General features: G+C 39.5%; 1 protein-coding gene across 1 annotated transcript; it reads left to right on the top strand.

Moving 5' to 3' along the window:
* The first annotated feature begins 11,712 nt into the window (after nucleotides 1-11,712).
* LOC121962697 (leucine-rich repeat-containing protein 41-like) lies at nucleotides 11,713-19,478 on the top strand. The gene is made up of 5 exons (XM_042512951.1): nucleotides 11,713-12,001; nucleotides 12,163-12,261; nucleotides 15,333-15,461; nucleotides 19,257-19,327; nucleotides 19,470-19,478. The coding sequence occupies exons 2-5, from the start codon at nucleotides 12,201-12,203 to the stop codon at nucleotides 19,476-19,478; spliced, it is 270 nt and encodes an 89-aa protein (XP_042368885.1). The 5' UTR covers nucleotides 11,713-12,001; nucleotides 12,163-12,200.
* Nucleotides 19,479-20,064: the final 586 nt, after the last annotated feature.

Here is a 20,064-nt window from a genome sequence, read left to right as displayed (position 1 = left end):
ATTCATTGATCAAAGTTGTAGTGTTAAATAATAGAAAATATAGCATATAATATAAAATGTACAAAATTGATATTTCATGAAAAGAGGGGAAGTGGGGCAAATAGAGGGAATAACAAAAATGTAATAAAATAATAATTAATAATGAAAAAGAGAATTATGTACATCCTCAGGTAAAACTAAGTGCCAAAGTAATTAAAACACAGGAGAAACACCTAGGTCTGGAATAAAACCATAAAGTGATAAATGCTATAAGTATTAAACCATAAAAAAACGAGGGGTTTGGGTTGGGCTGAAATGAAGGACACATATCGATGGGGAAACCGTCTTTGATACAACACCGCTTTCCAAAAGGGCTAGTTTTTTAAAAAGTTTACACAACTTATTACTTTAGTAATGCTTAGTATATCACTTTGGCCTATTTTATTTTAGGTCAATTATAATCATTTGATAAAAACAAAAAATGGTTACAATGTAGCTGTAAATGCATCATTAATCATCAATAAATTGTGTTATCAATTTCTAATAAGCCATCGACTCTGCAGGTGTACTTATGCGATTTTACATATTATATCAAATATATTTGTAAGTCATAAATAAAGATTTTCACTGTAGTTAGTCTGCAATTAGTTAGGCTGTTATTAAAGAAATCTTGGTTCAGAGTCTCTGCAGTCCTTTTCCAGATGATCAGTGGTCTACCACTTAAAAACTACAACAGTCATTTTAGAAATGCTCCTGAATTATCAGTAACAGCAGTCCAATGGGAATATTTTCAACCACACACCAGATACTTCCAAAAAATGACTTGCTTGAAAAATGATGTCACACTCCGGTACAGTAGGTGGCGGTTTGCACATACGTTGGTTTTCGAGCCGCTATTAAAATAAGAGAAGAACAGGTTGGTGGCGGTGGTAACAAATCGAAAAGTTACAGACAAGAAGAGACCACAAGCCCAGCTGAAGCACCGCTGCTTTTCTCGGCTGGTTAATTGTATCAATAGCATGAGATACACACATAAATGCTAAAAAATGTGCGACACTCTTCGCAAAACATCTCAGAGAAACCCAAAAGAGGAATGTCTAAAGGAGATATGTTTCCGAGCTGTCAGGAAACATTTTGCTGCTGTGGGCACTCAGGCTGTTCTCGGTAAGTTCTGCTCCTGGTACGTTAACTTGTAAGTACTTAAAGTTAGCCTTGAAGAACACCAATAGTTTTAACACAGAACAGAGGTTACGCTAACTGCTAACGCTACGCTAGCAGTGGCTAACGTTAGCATAATGTTAATATTAACCTTAGCTAAATATCCCATGAGTGAAGACAGCCCGCTGCACTGACCTCCATACAGTAATTTTTAAGTTTTGGCCATATTTTCCAAAGAATTGCCCAAAACAGTTTCCAAACTACCATTAAAAAATTTCACCAAAAAGTTAGAATCAGCTTTTTTAGCCAAGTAACGTAAATGTTAACACATTATGTTACAAGGAATACGTTTTTTTCTTCATTGTCCTCAATATATTCGACTTTATACAGAAAATGACATAAATGAACAATGCGAGGGAGTAACTAGTTACAATAATTAAATTACTGGATGAATGTAATTGTAATCGCTCACAATTGCTAAGAATGTGTAATTAAATTACAGTTACTGATCATAATTTCGGTGATTAGGCTACAAAGGCTATTACAAAGGGGTTATATATATATAGATAGATAGATAGATAGATAATTTAGTTTTGAGTTTATATGTCAAATAAAACATTGTGACAAATGTAATGTAATGTAATTTTATTTAGACAGGGACAGGGCACAATATAACATTAACCTTATATAAAAGACGGATAGTCAAAGTCAAAGTCAGATTTATTTGTCAATTTCTTCACATGTACTTGACATACAAAGGAATCGAAATTACTTTTCTCACTATCCCATGTGTAGACAGATATCAGACAGGACAGGGCATACAGTAAAGTGCACAGGCACAACAGAGTTAAAAATAGAATTAAAGAATTAAAAATATAGAAAAAAAAAACTAAACTAACTAAAAAAAAAGCAAGAGCAAAAATAGTAATGAGTGCAGTAGAGAGAAACAGATAAACAGAATGTAAACAGCAGAATAATAGTGCAAAAACAGAATAATCAGTAAATAAACAGTGTAAACAGTGTAGTGCAAAAATAGAATAACCAGTATATAAACTGTGTAAACAAAAACATTGTTGCAGCTGTGGGGATTATTGCACAAATGAGAGGTAGAATTAATAACTTAACTCTCCTCAGGAGGGGAGAGAGTTCAGCAGTCTTACAGCCTGGTGGATGAAACTGTTGGTGAGTCTGGTAGTGCGGGAGCGGAGGCTCCTGTACCTCCTTCCAGAGGGCAGGAGGCTGAACAGATTGTGTGTGGGGTGGCTTGCGTCGCTCACAATTGTGGTGGCTTTTCGGGTGAGGCGGGTGGTGTAGATGTCTTGCAGAGAGGGGAGTGGTGCCCCAATGATCTTCCCAGCTGTATTCACAATGCGCTGCAGTGCTTTCCTGTTGTAGTCGGTGCAGCTCCCATCCCACACTGTGATGCAGCTGGAAATGATGCTCTCAATGGTTCCTCTGTAGAATGTAGTCAAGATGGGTGGTGGAGCACTTGCCCGCTTGAGTTTGCGCAGGAAATAGAGGCGCTGCTGGGCTTTCTTGGCCAGTGATGCGGTGTTAGTAGTCCAGGAGAGATCCTCACTGATGTGCACCCCCAGGAATTTGGTGCTGCTCACCCTCTCCACTGCAGCTCCGTCGATGGTCAGTGGCAGGTGTTGGATGTGGCCTCTCTGGAAGTTGACAACAATCTCCTTAGTCTTGCTGACGTTTAGCAGGAGGTTGTTGTTTTTGCACCACATGGTCAGGAGCTCAACCTCTTTCCTGTAGTGAGTCTCGTCGCCCTTTGGTGACGAGCCCCACCAGTGTTGTGTCGTCCGCAAACTTCACGAGGTGGTTGGAGCTGTGGGTGTGCAGTCGACTGTGCAGTCGTGTGTCAGCAGGGTGAAGAGCAGAGGACTGAGCACGCAGCCTTGTGGGGCCCCGGTGATGCTGCTAGAAGTGTTGTTGCCAACACGCACTGCTTGTGGCCTCTGGCTGAGGAAGTCCAATAGCCAGTTGCAGAGGGAGGTGCTGAGGCCTAGTTTGTCTAGTTTGCAGATGAGTTGTTGTGGTATTATGGTGTTGAAAGCTGAGCTGAAGTCTATGAACAGCATTCGCACATATGAGTCTTTCTTGTCCAGGTGAGTGAGAGCTGGGTGGAGGGCAGGGCAAATTGCATCCTCTGTGGATCGTTTGGCTCTGTATGCGAACTGGAAGGGGTCCAGGGTGGGGGGGGGGTGGATTTGATGTGTGACATGACTAGTCGTTCGAACCACTTCATGATGATAGATGCATCGTACCAGGGTTTTACAAACATTATAATTCTCATATCCAACCCCACCTAATTATGAAAAATCTCAAAGTTGTGCAAAATTGCGGTTATAAAATTATCAGGGCACAGTCATTCTTACAGCCTAAAACCAGTTTGCCCCCCTCTCACCCCCCAACATTCACAAATATGTGCAAAGTTACATTTAAAAAAAAAAAAAGCTGTACAATCGCAAATCTTGAACCTCACCCTCCGTGCACTAACTCACAAACTTGTACAGGTTTGCTGTGTCAACGTATCAATTGCTTTGTCAAACATGAAAAAAAGGTTTCAGGAAAAGGTTCAGCTTTATTGCCCTGTATAAAAGCATTTGTAAAAACATAAATTTTTGTTAATAAGTAATCAGATGTAACATGTAACATTACATTACTTTTGTGAAGTAATTAGAATAGTTATGTAACTCATTCCATTGTTATCCGGGTTACTAGGGATCTGTAACCTATTATATTTCTAAAGTAACCTTCCCAGCACTGACTGTGAGCTAGATTTTAGAACAAGTTACCCCAGCAGTTATTCCTTTGTTGTGTCTGGTTTACCTTACAGGTCCCATTTGAACATCAACAGATCATGACTGGTTTGTGACATCAGTTATTGCTCAGGGTTTCCCACACATTCATTTATTTGTGGTGGGCCACCATAATCACAACATTTGCCATCACAAATAGACTTTTTATTCATGGTGCTGTGTGGGGCAGAGCAACAGAACTTCACTCACTGTGAAGGTACAACTTAACAGTTCATTGTGCTGGGTCCAAAAATTTACGTTCACTTACTCTGTAGCAGCTGCTCCTCTAAATACCTGACTAAAACTCAAATTGCTGCTGAGGGATAAAAATAACTCATGAAGAGTTTTACATATGCTGTGTACATGACCCACGAACGCATTCAAATTTAGAGAGGTGGTACAGAATGATGATAAAAAAGGGACACGCGCACAAGTCAGCTACTGCTAGGTATAGGAGGTATCATGGTATTACATCATACAAGGATATTTAGAAATCCTGATTGTGTGATATACCATCAAAAATACGGACTCTCATCTTTTTATTAACTTCAGCCTGGGCTGTACTGAGGATGTTTGCATGCAGTGCGCATAAAGTGCCCTGGAGGTTCGCTGAGGCCACACTGCCTGCCTGGGCAGTGTGTGTTTCACATTGGCAGTATTTGTTGTTGCAGCACTGCTGCAGAGCTGCTTTGTCAACAACATGATCCTGCAAATGTTTTACATTATAATGCCTTGTGTCAATAACTGAAGGTATGCTGTCGAGAGAAACATTGTCAGAGGGCTTTTATTTTGAGACAGAAACAGGAAAAGTTGAGTAAAACAGATAAATTTGTATTTTCTCATGCATGTGACAGATAGACATTGAGACTGTAGTAAAAGGTGGTATAGAGTCAATCCAACTATCAAAGACCATTTTCACTGTCTACTTTTGCTGAAAGGTTTGCGTTTTATGACACGCAAATGGGCAAGACTCACCACACTGGCAGCGCAGCTCACACAGTCAGTTTGGCCATTAAAAAAAAAACGCTGTTGTCTTGGTTTCGGTAAAAGAGAGAAACTTGAATTCAGAAGGTGTATGGTTGTGTATCTCTGTAATAAGGAAAATAGGTGTAGGTTAACATCACTTTGTTGACATGTCATGAGTGTGTTGTGTATTGAGCAGACTGAAATTCCACGAAGGTATGAAAAGATAGATGCTGCCTAAGCCTGCCTACTGCCACACATAGATTCTAACTCTGTGGGAAACACTGTTGCCGATTGCCTGATGTCAGACAGAATTATCAGCTGGTTACACTCCATTTCCATCTTCAGAATCAGCCAACTCACTCAGTTGACTGGGCCGATTCAAAGGTCTGGAGCTAGGCAGTATTGCCAATAGAGTGCCCCAGGGATGACAATTTTTGAAGGCCAACCTGGAAGCTGATGTAGCCCTGGTTCCCATGTCACAAAAACCTATAGATTTTTTCCACTGGATTTTGGATCATTGCTGAAAATAAGCTCTGTGGTGAACACATGTTTATGACACTTAAACGTTTTGTTCAGCAAGATCATCTTTACAAAGGAACACAAATTTTGCGATTCTTGAAGCCAAAATTTAATTGCCAGAGGTGAAAAGCTAAAATTAGGTCATAAATGAACTACACTACAGACTACAGCTACGTACGTTAACATAGTTTTTTTTAGCCAGTTGTTAGTCACGTTATGATAAAGTCTTAACTTCAATACCACAGACCTTGATTCATAAATAAACCACTGACTTTGAGACAAGGAGGTAGGCCTGGGCAATAAAATTTCGAAAATTTATCGATACCGAAATTTACGACAATAACCGACGTCATTTTAGCCCATGTCGGTATATTCGGTGTTTAAAAAAAACTTAAAATGAAAATTGGTTTTGGTTACGTGTAGGTAGGCTATGTTCTCATGTCCCTTTAAGACGCTGTACTACGTCGGAGACGTGACTCAGCCCCCACCCAGTCTGTAACAAACAGGGAACTGAGAGGTGAGTGAAAGATGGTGAGGACGGTTTTTCTCTGAAAGTTGCAGCGGTGCTGTGGTTTACGGCTGAAGTAGACGAAGTTGATGTGGGTCGAGGGAGAAGGTGAGCAGCTTGTTCCAAAAAGAAATGCTTCATCAATCGTTTGGCAGTATTTTGGGTTCAGCAAGGACGATGTCGACCAAAAAAATGTGAAATGTAAACTGTGCCAAAATACTGTGGCGAAAAGTCACAGTAACACATCCAACCTCTTCCACCACCTGCAGTACAACCACGTTATTTCAAAAATAAAATGAAGACATAAAAAAAAGCGAGAAGCGATCAGGACCAGCAACAAAGTGCTTCCACCACCAGGCAGCAGCCTATAACCAAAGCATTTGCTTTTAGTTTACAAGGGATAAACTTTTTCTCTCATTATAGAGAACCTGATTACTTGACAACTTGAATGTGGCCATTTTGGAGTAAAAATCTTTGTAATATCCATATTTAGAATTTGTTTATTTTTTCTTAGATTGTATTTTTAATACTTTGTGTTTGCAGGAAATTTAAGTTATCGTTTACATTTCAAGTAATCTGTGCTTATCAGCTGTTCAATAAATCTTAACAGCTAAAAGCACTTAATTTGTATTTTTTTCATTTATTTTCAGACAGTGTGGTTTTTTACAGTCCTTTAAAGTGGCAAAATAATTGCAATAAATAGGTCCAGGGAGTCATACTATGAATGTAACTGCCACAGCCCCATCTGGTGACGTCGATCCAGGTTTTCAGGCCAAACTTTTTTTTTGCACAGGGGGCGCAGGGTTATCGTCCATTTAAAGTTATCGAGGTGAACTGCTCAATATATCGTGATATTGATTTGAGGCCATATCGCCCAGCCCTACAAGGAGGTGCTGAAATGTTAACTAATTTCTGGGTTTTAGTACTCGTTCTTTGAAAGAAATTTTTTACATACAGTATAGCATTAGTGGTTTTTTCTTTGTTTCGTCCCAAACTTAAAAGACATAATTTGTCCTAACTTAGACCTTCCAAACCTCTCATCGAGGAACTTCTTCCTTACCTGACTGTCTGTCAGCTTGATGAGCTCCAGCCTCCCCTAAACCAGAGAGGTAAGAACTGGAGTTGAAGTGCAAAGATGGTGTTTCTTAGTTTTTCTCTGTTCATAGAAATAGTACATGCGTTTTTATTTTTGTTTTTATTTGTCCTTTTTGTTTACCTCATCTCAGGGATATCAACTTACTCTGGGTGGACTGCAATACTACAGGACCTGAAAGGACCCCACCAAGTATGTGCAATGTCTTCTTTAAAACTTTGAGACCTGAGAAAATTGACTTGATCTCTATCAAAAATAAAGGCAAATGAGCAACTTAAGAAAAAAAATAAACAAAAACTAGCATTTTTTTTAAGTACAGGAAAACTACCTGAAATTGTGAAAATAAAATGAAACCAAGTAAAAGGAAAAAACAAACCAAACAAGCAAACAAAAAAAGAATGTTTGGAGATCAACAAGGAAATGACCCCCAAAAATGTGTTAAAATAATGATGCACAGAAGTTATGTTAGTTATGCAAAATAATTTTAAATATATCATCAATGACAGTTATAAATATAGTTTGTAGTTTGGGGGTTTTCCCCTGGGTTCTTTAAAAATTATTTTCCAAAAATAACATTGCTTTTTTTTCTTATGTTTTCAAAAGAAAGCAAACCATTTGCATAGATTTTGAAAGTTTTATACTTGTGAAGGTGTCGCAGCACAAGAAAAGTGACGTCGATTCAGGTTTAAGGGTTAACAATGAACAATCTCACATGGTAACATCTAGAACCCAGATGTGATGTGTTTTCTGTGTTATTTTTCAGGCTCTAGACTTCCGCACAGAAGAAGAGGCCAAACACGAAGTTATGAGATTGCTTTTTACTTTTATTTCAGTGGCAACACCGAAATTCCTATGTCACCAGAAACATCAAACATTTAAAAAACCCTATCCTTCCTGCTGGCTGCAGCTAAATGTATCAGACATTTTTCACTAGATATGCCAGGTGCTCAAGGTTAACTGGTGAGCAGCAGCCTCTGCTGAATGTCTTAGAAAGACATATCTGGAGTATTGGTGTATCACACGACATTAATCTGTCAAAAAGGAAGACTCAAACTACACTGTATGTCCTCCACCGCCTTCTGGACCACGGGGTGGCTAAAAAGATTGTTTTAAAACACGAGAGTCCTGCAGTCCTGGCCTGGCTCCTACATGGTAGGGGATCTCAGTATGTCAGCCCCGAGCTGAAGGACAGAGAATGCACAGCAAAAAAGAGAAGCTGTATATCACAAGCTGCTTCAGCCAGTTCAGACGGAGTCAGCTGCAGTCCAGGTCTTGGGACAAGGGCTTCACAAGATCACAAGGATCAAGTCACTCCCTGCAAACGCACAAAATCTGGACTCAGTGTCTCTACAGGAGGGAGGAATCTGAAAAAAAGCAAACTTCACTGTGGACCCGCAGGTTCTCTGCCAAATCCTCAGTCCATGTGACGAGTCCTCAGCAGTGGCTTGCCCATGGGGACAGATTGAATGTTTGGAGATCAGACAGTGTGGCTCACTTAACATCCTCCGTGTGCTGATCGCTGCCCTGCCCACATGTAAAGGTTCTGCCTTCGCTCTTTTGTCTTCACAGCTTCTGTAAGTTTGCTAATTAATGTGTTATAAGTACAGGGGTGGGGTGCTAAGGGTTGTTATGGAGTTAGTGCAATGTATTGGTGCTTCCACTCTTTCAGCAAGATTTTCAAATTGAAGTCTATGACATTCATGTAGCACTGGCAACAATTGGAGGTGCCCTGTGTGTATCCTTAAAGGTGAGGTGTGTAAAATTTAGCGGGATTTGGTGGCATCTAGCCGTGAATTGCAGATTGCAATTATTTTAAATCTTCTCATGGCTAAAATTCCTTCAGTTTTGATTATTCAGGGTTTTTTATTGGGAGCCGAATTATCCACCGAGGTCTCTTCCTCTCCAGAACAAAGAGACCAGGCGATTGAAACAGCTAAAAACACTGAAAAAAAGCAGTTTCATGTGATAAATCAGTGAATCTCTGATGCAGTTTGGCATCTTGGGGACAGGCTGCTGCTGCTCACCCCTTTTCTCTCATAAGTTAATGTGTGCTCAATTTTTCTGATACAGACATTCAAGAGATTTTTAACCGTGAGCTGAATTATAAAGAGGTCTCCTCCTTTCTAAAACAAAGAGACCCAGTGATTTTAACGGATAAAAATCCGAATAAAGCAGTTTCAGCTTAAAAATCCATGTATTTCTGACGGCTAGTTCAACACACATGCTAATCTGAAGTCACCTTTTTTCTCCTTTAACTTAAAATCCAGAGAGTTCAGGGGGCAGACACGAAAACAGACATGAAACATGGCGGGCTGCATATGTCAATCTCAATAAACTAGGAACTGCTTCCTTTGTGAATATTAACGGCTTATTCTAAGGTAACGAGAAAACTGATTCTTATTTTTAGTGGTTATGCACTAAAGTAAACATACTTAATATCATCCCATCTCTGCCAATATGTCCCCCTAACTCTTATGCAGTGGTCCTTTAAAGGTCTAAAAAAAAAAGCTGTTAAATACCTTTTACTTTTACACAAAACTCTTGCAAAGCTTATTTTTTAAAGTGTTTTGAATCCAGCATTGTTTCCATCCATGTTTACTGGCTTGCAGCCTTCTTCCTCACTGCCTCTGTGGACACTTAGCACATAGCTTCCTGCAGATGAGTGGAATAGCATGAACGCATTAGCAGGAATGTAAAGTGTCCGCTTTGGGCATTTGCAAGTGCATAAGGCAAAAAAAACGGCAACCACAAAAAAGTGTAGACAGTATTGTTGTATTGAATCCATTCATTCACTTAACAAAACTGAGATAGAGGATTATTTCACATTCAGAGAAGTTTTTAATCACTGGACAACACATTTGGACTGACTATTTATGTGTGAGTTTTGCGTGTAGCGACCTTCAGGGACTCCGATGTGTTGGGCCTGGCCAGAGCTCTGCAGCAGCTGACTGAGAGCTCCCGTAGCTCTCTCACTGACCTGAGCATCGGCGTCCTGCCTTACAACAACCTTGTAGAGATCCTGCTGGATTCAAGCCCTAACTTGAGATTCCCTGTATGTGGAGATCGAGACATTTAGCCCTGCGGGGGCCAACCTACTTCATACATCATCCCAGGCCTGCGGCTAGTCTGACGTGTCAGGTACTGTGAAACTACTGCCAAAGTGATCTAAGTGTTCGTACACATGCTGCATCTTTAACTGCCTGAGGTCAAGCTAACTGGGTGGAAAATAGTTAAAAAAGGAAACTGGGTTCTGATTTTGTCAAGCTTTCATGACCACGGAGGTAGGTTGCGCCTGAGGTTGCTACTCGCACTGTATAAAAGTCCTCTTACCTGCAGCAACTTTGGGTGTAGAGCTGAACTTCTTCCAGGCAGTGTTTCTAAAAGTGTGTATTGGGCCGAGAATAATGTCAGTGAGACAGATGTAAAGCCCTGTGTAGCCCTGCATTAAGTAATCAACATCTTCATATTTGCCACAGACTGACATTCATAAAAGAAGAGAGAGATATCTGCTGGCTATGATTGGTTGTTCCTGGTCACATGACATGTGGCACGCACTGCTGCTTTCCGATAGTTAAACTCTGTTCATTTTAGAGGGCAGATGTCACACCTTGAAAAACTGTTGCCCTGGAACACTTTATCGTTGTTACAGCATAGCTGTAGCTTATGAATGCACCAGCTGCGCATCTACATTGAAAGCTATGTATTTGAGGAGCAAAAATTCCAAGATGGTGAAAAGCCTCAAGATGCCATGTTTCTATTGAGCAACATTTGGTTTATGCATCTTCCAATTTTGTAATATCATTCTTTTAGCAGCCAAAAGACATTTTCCTGTCTTTTTTTTTTTTTTTACCTTAGCCGTGCAGCCTTTACCTTAACAAACAAAGAGCAAGACAAGGAGTGAGGTCAGTATTCATTATTAATGAAACTGAACTCAACACTTCTGTCCAAAAGGACATTAGAACAACACCTGTTTTAAAATAAACTCAGCAACATTCCATATTAAATAAATGCCTACATTTTATTACTGATATTATTGAGGTCTGCTGCTAAATTTTGTGTCAGGTTTCACTCTTTAGAATTCGGACTTAATAAATCAGCTGTTCTAAAATGTGTAAACTGCATTGTTAAGGCAGAGGAGCGGAGCATTAACATGTTGTTCATTCACTTTCCATGGAGCTAAAATCAATACATAATTATGTTATATGTGTGTTAATAGGTCAAAAGAAATCTTAAATCATCTTTCATAAGGAGCAGATGTTTACACGTAAGCCATCTCGGGCTCTGTTAAATTTAACAATGTTTTAGCAAGGCAAGCTAATTTCTAACTTGTTGGTTAAAAAGGAAAACAGTCAATGCTTTGACATGGTTGTCACAGAGTGCAGAAGTATGACCATGTTATTCTTTCTTAGATGTAACATTTGGTGTGTTCCAAATGTTTGAGGAAAGAGGATTAGCAAACCATTGCCATATTTAAAAGCCTGTTTTGGTTCAGCTGCAGAAGTGGCATCTATAATTCACCAAAGGTATAATGTGGGCTAGGAATAAGGTGGACAGGATTGAGACCAGAGTTGTATTAAACATGCATTATTTGGGTTGTATCCACATGGTTGAATGCACTTATTTCAAGACACTTTGGACAAAAACATCAGCTAAATGAATATAATATAATGTAAACCTAAAATGTCCCTTTTCAAGAATTTTGTTTAAAATGAATCCATACAGCAGAATGATAGTGACTTCTAAATACTGAGTCAAGTAATACTATAGCAGTCTGATGTATAAATGTTTCCTTTCTCCGGGCAGAGCTGCCCCTGGAGAAGCTGGCACTCAAAGTAACTGAGGTCCAAAGAGATCTGTGCTACGTGACATCTGTGCTGAGACGCTCGCCATATCTCACCTCATTTCACGCAGTCGGGATAAGATTACCAATTGGCTCCTCTCAAAGCCAACTCCTCAGCACTCTCTCAGGTAAGTGTCACATCACTGTCAGGGCATCACCACAGTTCAAACATTTTTTTCTTATCTGTAGATACAGATATATCAACAACAAGCTTCTATCTGTCTGCCCCGCCCTTATATCATCCTGGCTGATTTATCTGTCCAACTCTAATAAATCCAATATACTTTAGAGTCAAATCGCTTTTTGAGGAGTCTCAACTTGGAGGACATGAACCTGTCTGATTGTCTTCCTAACATCCTCGAGCTGCTGAGAGACTGCAAGTTGGAAGGTAGGTAGTTGGAGGAGAATGACTCATGACTGTGAACACCTGGTAATAGTCTTTACCAAAAATGTTAACTTGAATCCAACAGGGAGGAAGAAGCACTACTCACACTGCATGCAATGTTAGCATCTTGTTTTGTAGTGCACAGATATGGACGGTGACTGCATACACAGGCCTCAGATTGTTACATGACTGTGTTTGTGCAAGTCCACGGCTTTGCACATCTGTCCTGAAATATTGAGGCACCTTTTTAGTTCATAGAACAGGGTTTAAGTGGAGCCTTAAAAAGTTTTAAAAGGCGTTGAGTTAATGAATAAAAATATAAGGCCTTAATTGGTATAAGATTGACTTAAAATAATCTTTCAAAAGTCTTAAAAATGCTCAGATATGGGAAGTAGGATTTTATGAATAGTTTTTTTTCTGAAGTTTTATAGTGAATTCTTCTAAAAATATTTGGTAACATCTATTTTTTTGTAAAATAATTTCATAATAATTCCTCTTCTTAAACTCGCCATGATGAGAATTCAAGCAGTAAAATTTCACATGCCAAAGTGAAAAAACACAAAATTACCAAGGAAGCTGGCCAGAAATGCAAGATGTTTTCTTACAAATCTTACAAATCCTTAAATCTACCTTGCCTTAAGCTGCAGGAACATTATAAATGTTGCAGATGACAAGCTCTGACTGAGTTTTCTGCATCCTGCACACCTCCAAAAGGTCTTCAAGATAAACATCTTCAGGCTTATTAATGCTCCCTTTACATACAAAAAAAGATCCATCCGTTTCAAACGTTTTAAACTGCTCCACACATCCATGCGTCCTTCATGATGGCACCATAGCGCGGACTCAAGTTTTACACAACAAAGGAGGCGACAGGTTGTTATATTGTACCTTTAAATGGAGAATTATTTTCTCTTATTTCAGTATATATCATCAAATATTATGATATTATTATTTCATTCTGTTCTGCCATTATTTGAATGTCTTCATCTCCTCCTACTGTCATATCTCCCTTGAACCATGCTTAACTGCCTCCCTGATCTCCTGTGGTGCTACTCCACCTGCCCCCCCAACACAATCGGCATTCACACCCAGGATAAATGAATCTGCAGTTGTCATGGGTTTTTATAGCCTCAGGCTCAGATTGGCATTGATGAAAACACAACATCCAGGTAAACGTGCCGATTTCAGCCTCTTAACTGGCGAGATGCAATGACGCACCGCCATTAATTACCGACTTTCTCCTCCTTAGCAGCGCTAAAAAACAACCCAAATTAGTCTGCACTGAGTTTGAAGGACAGACTGAAGGGAATATCCACTAGGGCTGCAACTACCGATTATTTTGAAAATCAATTAATCGGTCTTTTTTTTTTTTTTTTTTTTTTTCGATTAATTGATGAATCAGATAAAAAAAAAAAAATAGAAATAATAATAAAATAAGCATTTTTTTCTTCCATCACTTTGCTGAAAAAGCAGATTTTTATTGACAACAGTGCAAAAAGTGCAGTGCATAAACAGGCAGTTGCTTGAACATCCCTGAGTTGTCAAAATAACATTGAATTGTAAATAATAAATAACTACAACATCAAATATGAAACAATTCAAAAACTAAATGTTGACAGCTTTTACAACATACCGTTATGTTTCCTTACTTTAAAACTGAACATGCATGCACATGCCATCGTTTTTTGTCACACTGCGTGTCAGGAGTGCGTTAGGAGCATGTGAGCAGCGTCGAGTTTTTGTTTTTTTATTTTTGGAGCCCATGTTATCAAGTTAGAGCGTGCACACTGCCACCTGAGCAGAGCTTGTCAGGAGCATCTCTGCTGCGTGTCAGCTGCAGCACATCTAGAGAAACGGTGGCTTGCCGATTATTTTCACGTGACGCGTGCGTTTGTCAGCAGGAATAGAGAGTGAATATGTGTTTTGATGATTATATTGACTCTATACCACTTTTTACTGCAGTTTAAAAGTCTCTCTCTGTCACAGAAATGAGGAAATACAAAGACGGCTGTTTTACTCCAATTTCCCTGCTTCCCTTTCAAAACAAAAGCCCTCTGACAGCGTCTCCGTGGACAGAATCCCATCAGTTGCTGATAAAAGGCATTTTATTTTGAAACTTTTACAGGACCTTGTTGTCGGCTGTGCAGGTGCTTGCACGACTTCATAAATGAGTGGGTGTGTGCTTATAAATGTGGAAATACAGCACTAATATCTGCAGGCCATGACGCAGCAGCGACATTGCAACAATCCTGCAAGTGTGAACACCACAAGCATGAAACACGCTGCAGTTCAGGGAGGCTGAAGTCACACACAGCTGACTCGCACTATGCGAAAGGGCCCGCTTTCATTTTAGATGCTGCGTCATAACCGTCGTGCTCCCATGACATGACATGTCACTTCTGCATATTTTGCAGCTAAAACACTTCCTTGTTTTGAATAACATGAAGCGCTCCCAAACTTATGAAGTTTCCGAGTGAAACGTTCTCTCTGCCTCCACATCTTCAAAACACCGGCTTCTCCGGTCTGAATGTGATGTTAACAGTCCCGCAACACAGCCAGTGACGTAATAATCGAATTGATAATTTTATTCGTTGCCAAAACATTTAATAATCCATTATAATTTATTTTATCGATGCGTTGTTGCAGCCCTAATATAAAGTGCTTACAGACCTCCAACCATGCTGCTCTGTACTCTTTAACTGTTTTCCTGCTTGCATGTGACGTTGAATGGACACACCAAAGCAACTCAACACACACACACACACACACACACACACATACTGCCTGCTGTAGTGCCATTTACACAGCTCTTCTCTCTGGGCAATGGGAAAGCAGTCTATAACCTACTTTTAGTGGGTTTACCAATGTTTGAAAAACCTGCATGATGAACATGCTAATTTTGTTGGGAAATGGGTATAATTAAGGATATACAGTCTTGAGTAAGTGCATAGGTGAGTTTTTTTTTTTTTTCAAGTTGGGAGGTCTGAAAGTGACTTCACCAAGTTGTGTCTTTTGTACTGACTGAGCCAAATACAGAGTGGAAGTCTTGACCCTTTTTACTCTCTCAACTTAAGAGCTGCGGCTTAAAGACTGCCGCCTTCTGGAGAGGTTGAGCAGCAAAGAGGAGAGTTTGCAGAAGCTGGTGGCTGCTCTGAAGATGGTGCCTTCTCTCCAGTTACTCAGCCTGGCTCAGAATCGCCTAGGTAAGCACATCTTTCACATTTATACACTGTGTACAAGTATGTATAGCCTCATCTTTGTCTGCAACTGAGCAAAGATACCAGGTTTAAACTGAATGAAAAGACATTAAAAAAAAGCTGTCTAGCTTTGAAATGATTTTTTATTTAAATGTTAACATTATGAATGAAAATGTAAACCTTTTTTGTACAGCCCTACTTGTGTTTGTGTTATTGTTGTATCTCTAGGCAGGCAAGGCAAGGCAAGGCAAGGCAAGGCAAGGCAGCTTTATTTGTATAGCACATTTCATACACAGGGCAATTCACAGTGCTTTACAGAGTAAAAAAAAAACATAATAAAAGATACAGATTTACAATAAAAGAGAAAGAGATAAGATAAACAAGTTGAAAACAATTACTAAATTACCACTATTAATACTATTTACTAAAAAAAATAGTGTAGACAAGAGGTGCAAAGATAAAAAAGATAATTTAAAATGATTTAAAATCAAATTTAAAAATGAGTTGGTAGTCAGCAGGTGGAGTAGGCAGTCTGAAAAAAGGAGTGTTTTTTAGCTTTGCCTTAAAAGTGATCAGAGTCTGGGCTCGACAAACCTCATCCAGGAGGTTATTCCAGGTTTGTGCTGCATAATAACAAAATGCTGCTTCACCATGTGTAGTTCTGACTCTTGGGACGCTCAGTAGGCTGGCCCCTGATGTTCTGAGGGTCCTTGAAGGTTCATATGACACAAGCATGTCAGAGATATATTTTGGTGCTGGGCCACAGATTGATTTGTAGACAAGCAGTGAGATTTTAAAGTCAATTCTCTCAGTGGCAGGTAGCCAGTGTAAGGATTTTAGGACTGGAGCAATGTCGTCATATTTCCTAGCTTTTATCAGGACTCTCGCAGCATTCTTAATAAGCTGAAGTTGCCGAACAGCTTGTTTTGAAAGGCCTACAAACAGACCGTTGCAGTAATCTAACCTACTAGAAATAAAGCCATGGGTGAGACTTTCAAGATCTTGCTGTGACATTATTCCTCTGACTCTGGAAATGTTTTTAAAAAATAGTAAGCAAATGAAGTTACTGATTTGATGTTATGTGACTGTGGAAATTTAAATCAGAGTCCAGGATAACCCTAAGTTTTTTGCTTGACTGTGAGTTATGAGAGAGAGGGATTCAAGGTGAGAGCGGACACTCTGCCTTTCTTTCCGTGGCCCAAAGACAATATTTGTCTGAGTCTCTGAGTTGGAGAAAGTTTTTTGCATCCAATCATTGATTTGCTCAGTACAGTGACACAGATGTTCTACAGGTTCATAATCACCTGGTGAAAGTGATATGTATATCTGTGTGTCCATCTGCATAATTGTGGTAAACTACTTTGTTATTTTGCATAATCTGGCCTAATGGAAGCATATAGAGATTAAACAAGAGGGGTCCCAAAATGGACCCCTGTGGGACCCCACATATCATAGTCATCCTCTCTGACTTACAGTTTCCTTTGAGACAAAGTACTTCCTGTCATGAAGATATGACTTGAACCATTTAAGGACAGTGCCAGAGAGTCCGACCCAGTTTTCTAGTCTTTCTAATAAAATTGTGTGGTCCACTGTGTCAAAGGCAGCACTTAGATCCAGGAGCACTAAAATAGAGACTTTGCCGGTGTTAAGGTGGATGTAATTTATTTCTTTTATGAGTGCAGTCTCAGTGCTGTGATGGGTCCGCAAATCTGACTGAAAGTTATCATAGCAATTGTTTAGTTTTAAAAAAAGCTGCTAAGTTGCTGGTGGACAACTTTTTTCAATAACTTTATTGAAAAACGGTAAGTTTGAAATCGGCTGATAGTTGTTCAGTACAGTGGCATCCAGGCTGCTCTTCTTTAGGAGAGGCTTGATGACTGCAGTTTTCAAAGCATTTGGAAAAGTGCCAGATTGGAGAGACAGATTAACTATAAGAGTGAGTTGTTTTACCAGACTGCTCAGAACAGTTTTGAGAAGCTAGTGGGTAAAACATCAAGGCAGCAGGTGGAGGAACTGAGACTGGAGATAATTTCTTCCAGTGATTTGTCACCAAATGCTTTAAATTGTTCCATACTTAGTAAGTTACCTTGGGAAGCCTGCAGTGATGGCACATTATTCTTTGGCATTGAATAGTTAATTGCAAGTCTGATGCCTTGAACCTTGCTATTAAAAAAGTCTGCAAATTCATTACATTTGCTCGTGCAAACTAGTTCTGGAGATATTGAAACAGGAGGGTTAGTAAATCTGTCCATGGTAGCAAATAACACACGTGAATTGTTATTGTTTCTGTTGATGATCTCTGAGAAAAATGACTGCGTTGGACTTCTCAAGGTCAAATTATAAGTGCGTACGTTTTCTTTATAGATTTCAAAATGAACGTGAAGCTTTGACTTATGCCATTTTCGTTCTGCTTTCAGGCACTGCCTTTTTTGGACCGTTACAGAAGGAGTGTTTTTCCACGATGCCTTTTGTCTTTTACTTATAAATTTCACCTTAACAGAAGCAATGGCGTCAATTACATTTGCAATTTCAGAAGTGCAGGAGTTCAAGAGATCATCAACATGGTTTGATATTGTGTCAGTTTTAAATTTGATGAATTCCATGAAAAGTGTTCTGGTATTCTCACTGAAGTATCTTTTTTCAACATTTGTTGATCCGTGAACAGTTTTAAGAGTTACTGACGGATCAAAAAATATACAGAAATGGTCTGACAGAGCAACATCCAGCACAGTGACATCTGAAATATTAACACCTTTAGTGATGACTAGATCTAGAGTGTGTCCTCTATTGTGGGTCGGCTCTCTCACATGTTGACAAAGATCAAATGTTTCTAGTTTTGCAGAAAGTTGTGTGGCATTTTTCTCACAGACATAATCCATGTGTATATTAAAATCCCTTGTGATGAATACACAGTCAAATTCTGTGCAAATAATTGAAAGCATCTCAGTAAAATCATCAAGAAAATTTGGAGAGCATTTTCGTGGCCTGTATCACTGTATATAATATACATGGGGAGAATTTTACTTCCATTTTAAATGACATATATTCAAAAGATAAAAACTCACCAAATGACAGCTTCTTACAAAGAAATCTGTCCCTGAAAAAGGGCACAGACACCACCTCCTTTTTTGTTCTGTCATGCTTCAAACTCAAAATTAAAATTTGCTGGGGTGGATCAATATGAGCAGCATTTCCATTTTTTTGTCCAACCAAATCTCAGTTAAAAACATAAAATCAAGCTTATAAGAGGTTATAATATCATTGATTTAAAAGTAATTTATGACGCAAGGGTCTGATATTAAGTACAGCTAGTTTCAAGTTTGTTGGAGCAGGGCCTGAGATACTCTGCTGACAGGGAATTGGATCAGTTTTTAGGATTGGAGGATCTTACTGTCACCCTCTTATCTATCCTTTGCCTTGAGACTGGAGCGATTCATGTTTATTCTCTATCCGGGCCTCAGATTGCTAAATGACAGATAATAAGGAACACTTCTGGAACAGTAGAGGCCCAGGGTGTCCTAGTGGCTCCACACAGTGATAGCAGATGATCTTGTGCTGCCTAAGGCCTGTCAAAGATTATCCTCCAAATGATTTAATTGTTCTAGGGAACCTCCTTGAATGCATTGGAGTTTGTGACAAAAAGGAAAAAAAAAAGGGAAAATAAAAAAGCTAAGCAGAGAGCAAGCAAGAGGAGCGTCTGCACTGTAGCGAAGCAGGAAGTAGAGTTTTTTTGACTAATCATGACTGGTTTCAAAAGCAAATGTTTCAGCTGATTATTAATATTACTGTGTGTGTCAACAGCCAGGAACGTGTTTGTGCTGGCAGAGCTTTTCTCAGGATCCTCACCGAGCTCATTGAAACATCGACATCAGGTAAGAGCTGCAGACAGCAGCAGGATGCAGCCTCAGGCCTCAGCACTTCTCTGGTGGTCAGGATTACAAGGCTCACTTATTAGCTCAGGTTCCACTGGATCAGATACTATTTTAGTTTTCAACATCAGCATGTCATTTCCAGGTCAGCTAGGTTAAAGTAAAGAGCCGGCACATGGACTCCTTTCCTGACCACCATGTTAAAATCCTTCACATGTCGATGAGGGTTAAGATATCAGCAAGACCACTGTGTGTCAGGTCAGAAGTCCTGTTTCAAAACTGGCACCATGATGTGCAATACTGCACCTGCCCCGCCATCCACATATAAAAGGACAAATGGGACATATTAGTTCCTCAACCCCCCCAAAACCACATTCCTACAATAACCAGGCACTTTTCAAATAATTTTGTTCAGCCAGGGCAATCCTGCATTTGTGAACAGGGCATGACGGCAACCTCACAGAACTGCATTGTCAACAACACAGTCCTGCAAATGTTTCACAATAAAGACCCTGGGGCAAACAACTGATGGGAACAGAAACAGGAAAGGGTTAGTAAAACAGATATATTTGTATTTCATGTCATTTACAGATGAAAGCATTGATACTGTAGTGAAAGGTGGTATAGAGTCAATATTATATACTATCAACAGTCCATGTTCATCGTCTATTTTTGCTGAAAACCATGCACATTGTTTGACAAAAAACTGTCGAAACTGTTTCTGTAGATCTCCCGCAGCT

This window comes from Plectropomus leopardus, chromosome 3 (assembly GCF_008729295.1).
Source record: "Plectropomus leopardus isolate mb chromosome 3, YSFRI_Pleo_2.0, whole genome shotgun sequence".
NCBI classification, from domain to species: domain Eukaryota; kingdom Metazoa; phylum Chordata; class Actinopteri; order Perciformes; family Serranidae; genus Plectropomus; species Plectropomus leopardus.
The sequence above is the reverse complement of the archived record's forward strand: the minus strand, read 5'-3'. Positions and strand labels throughout refer to the sequence as shown.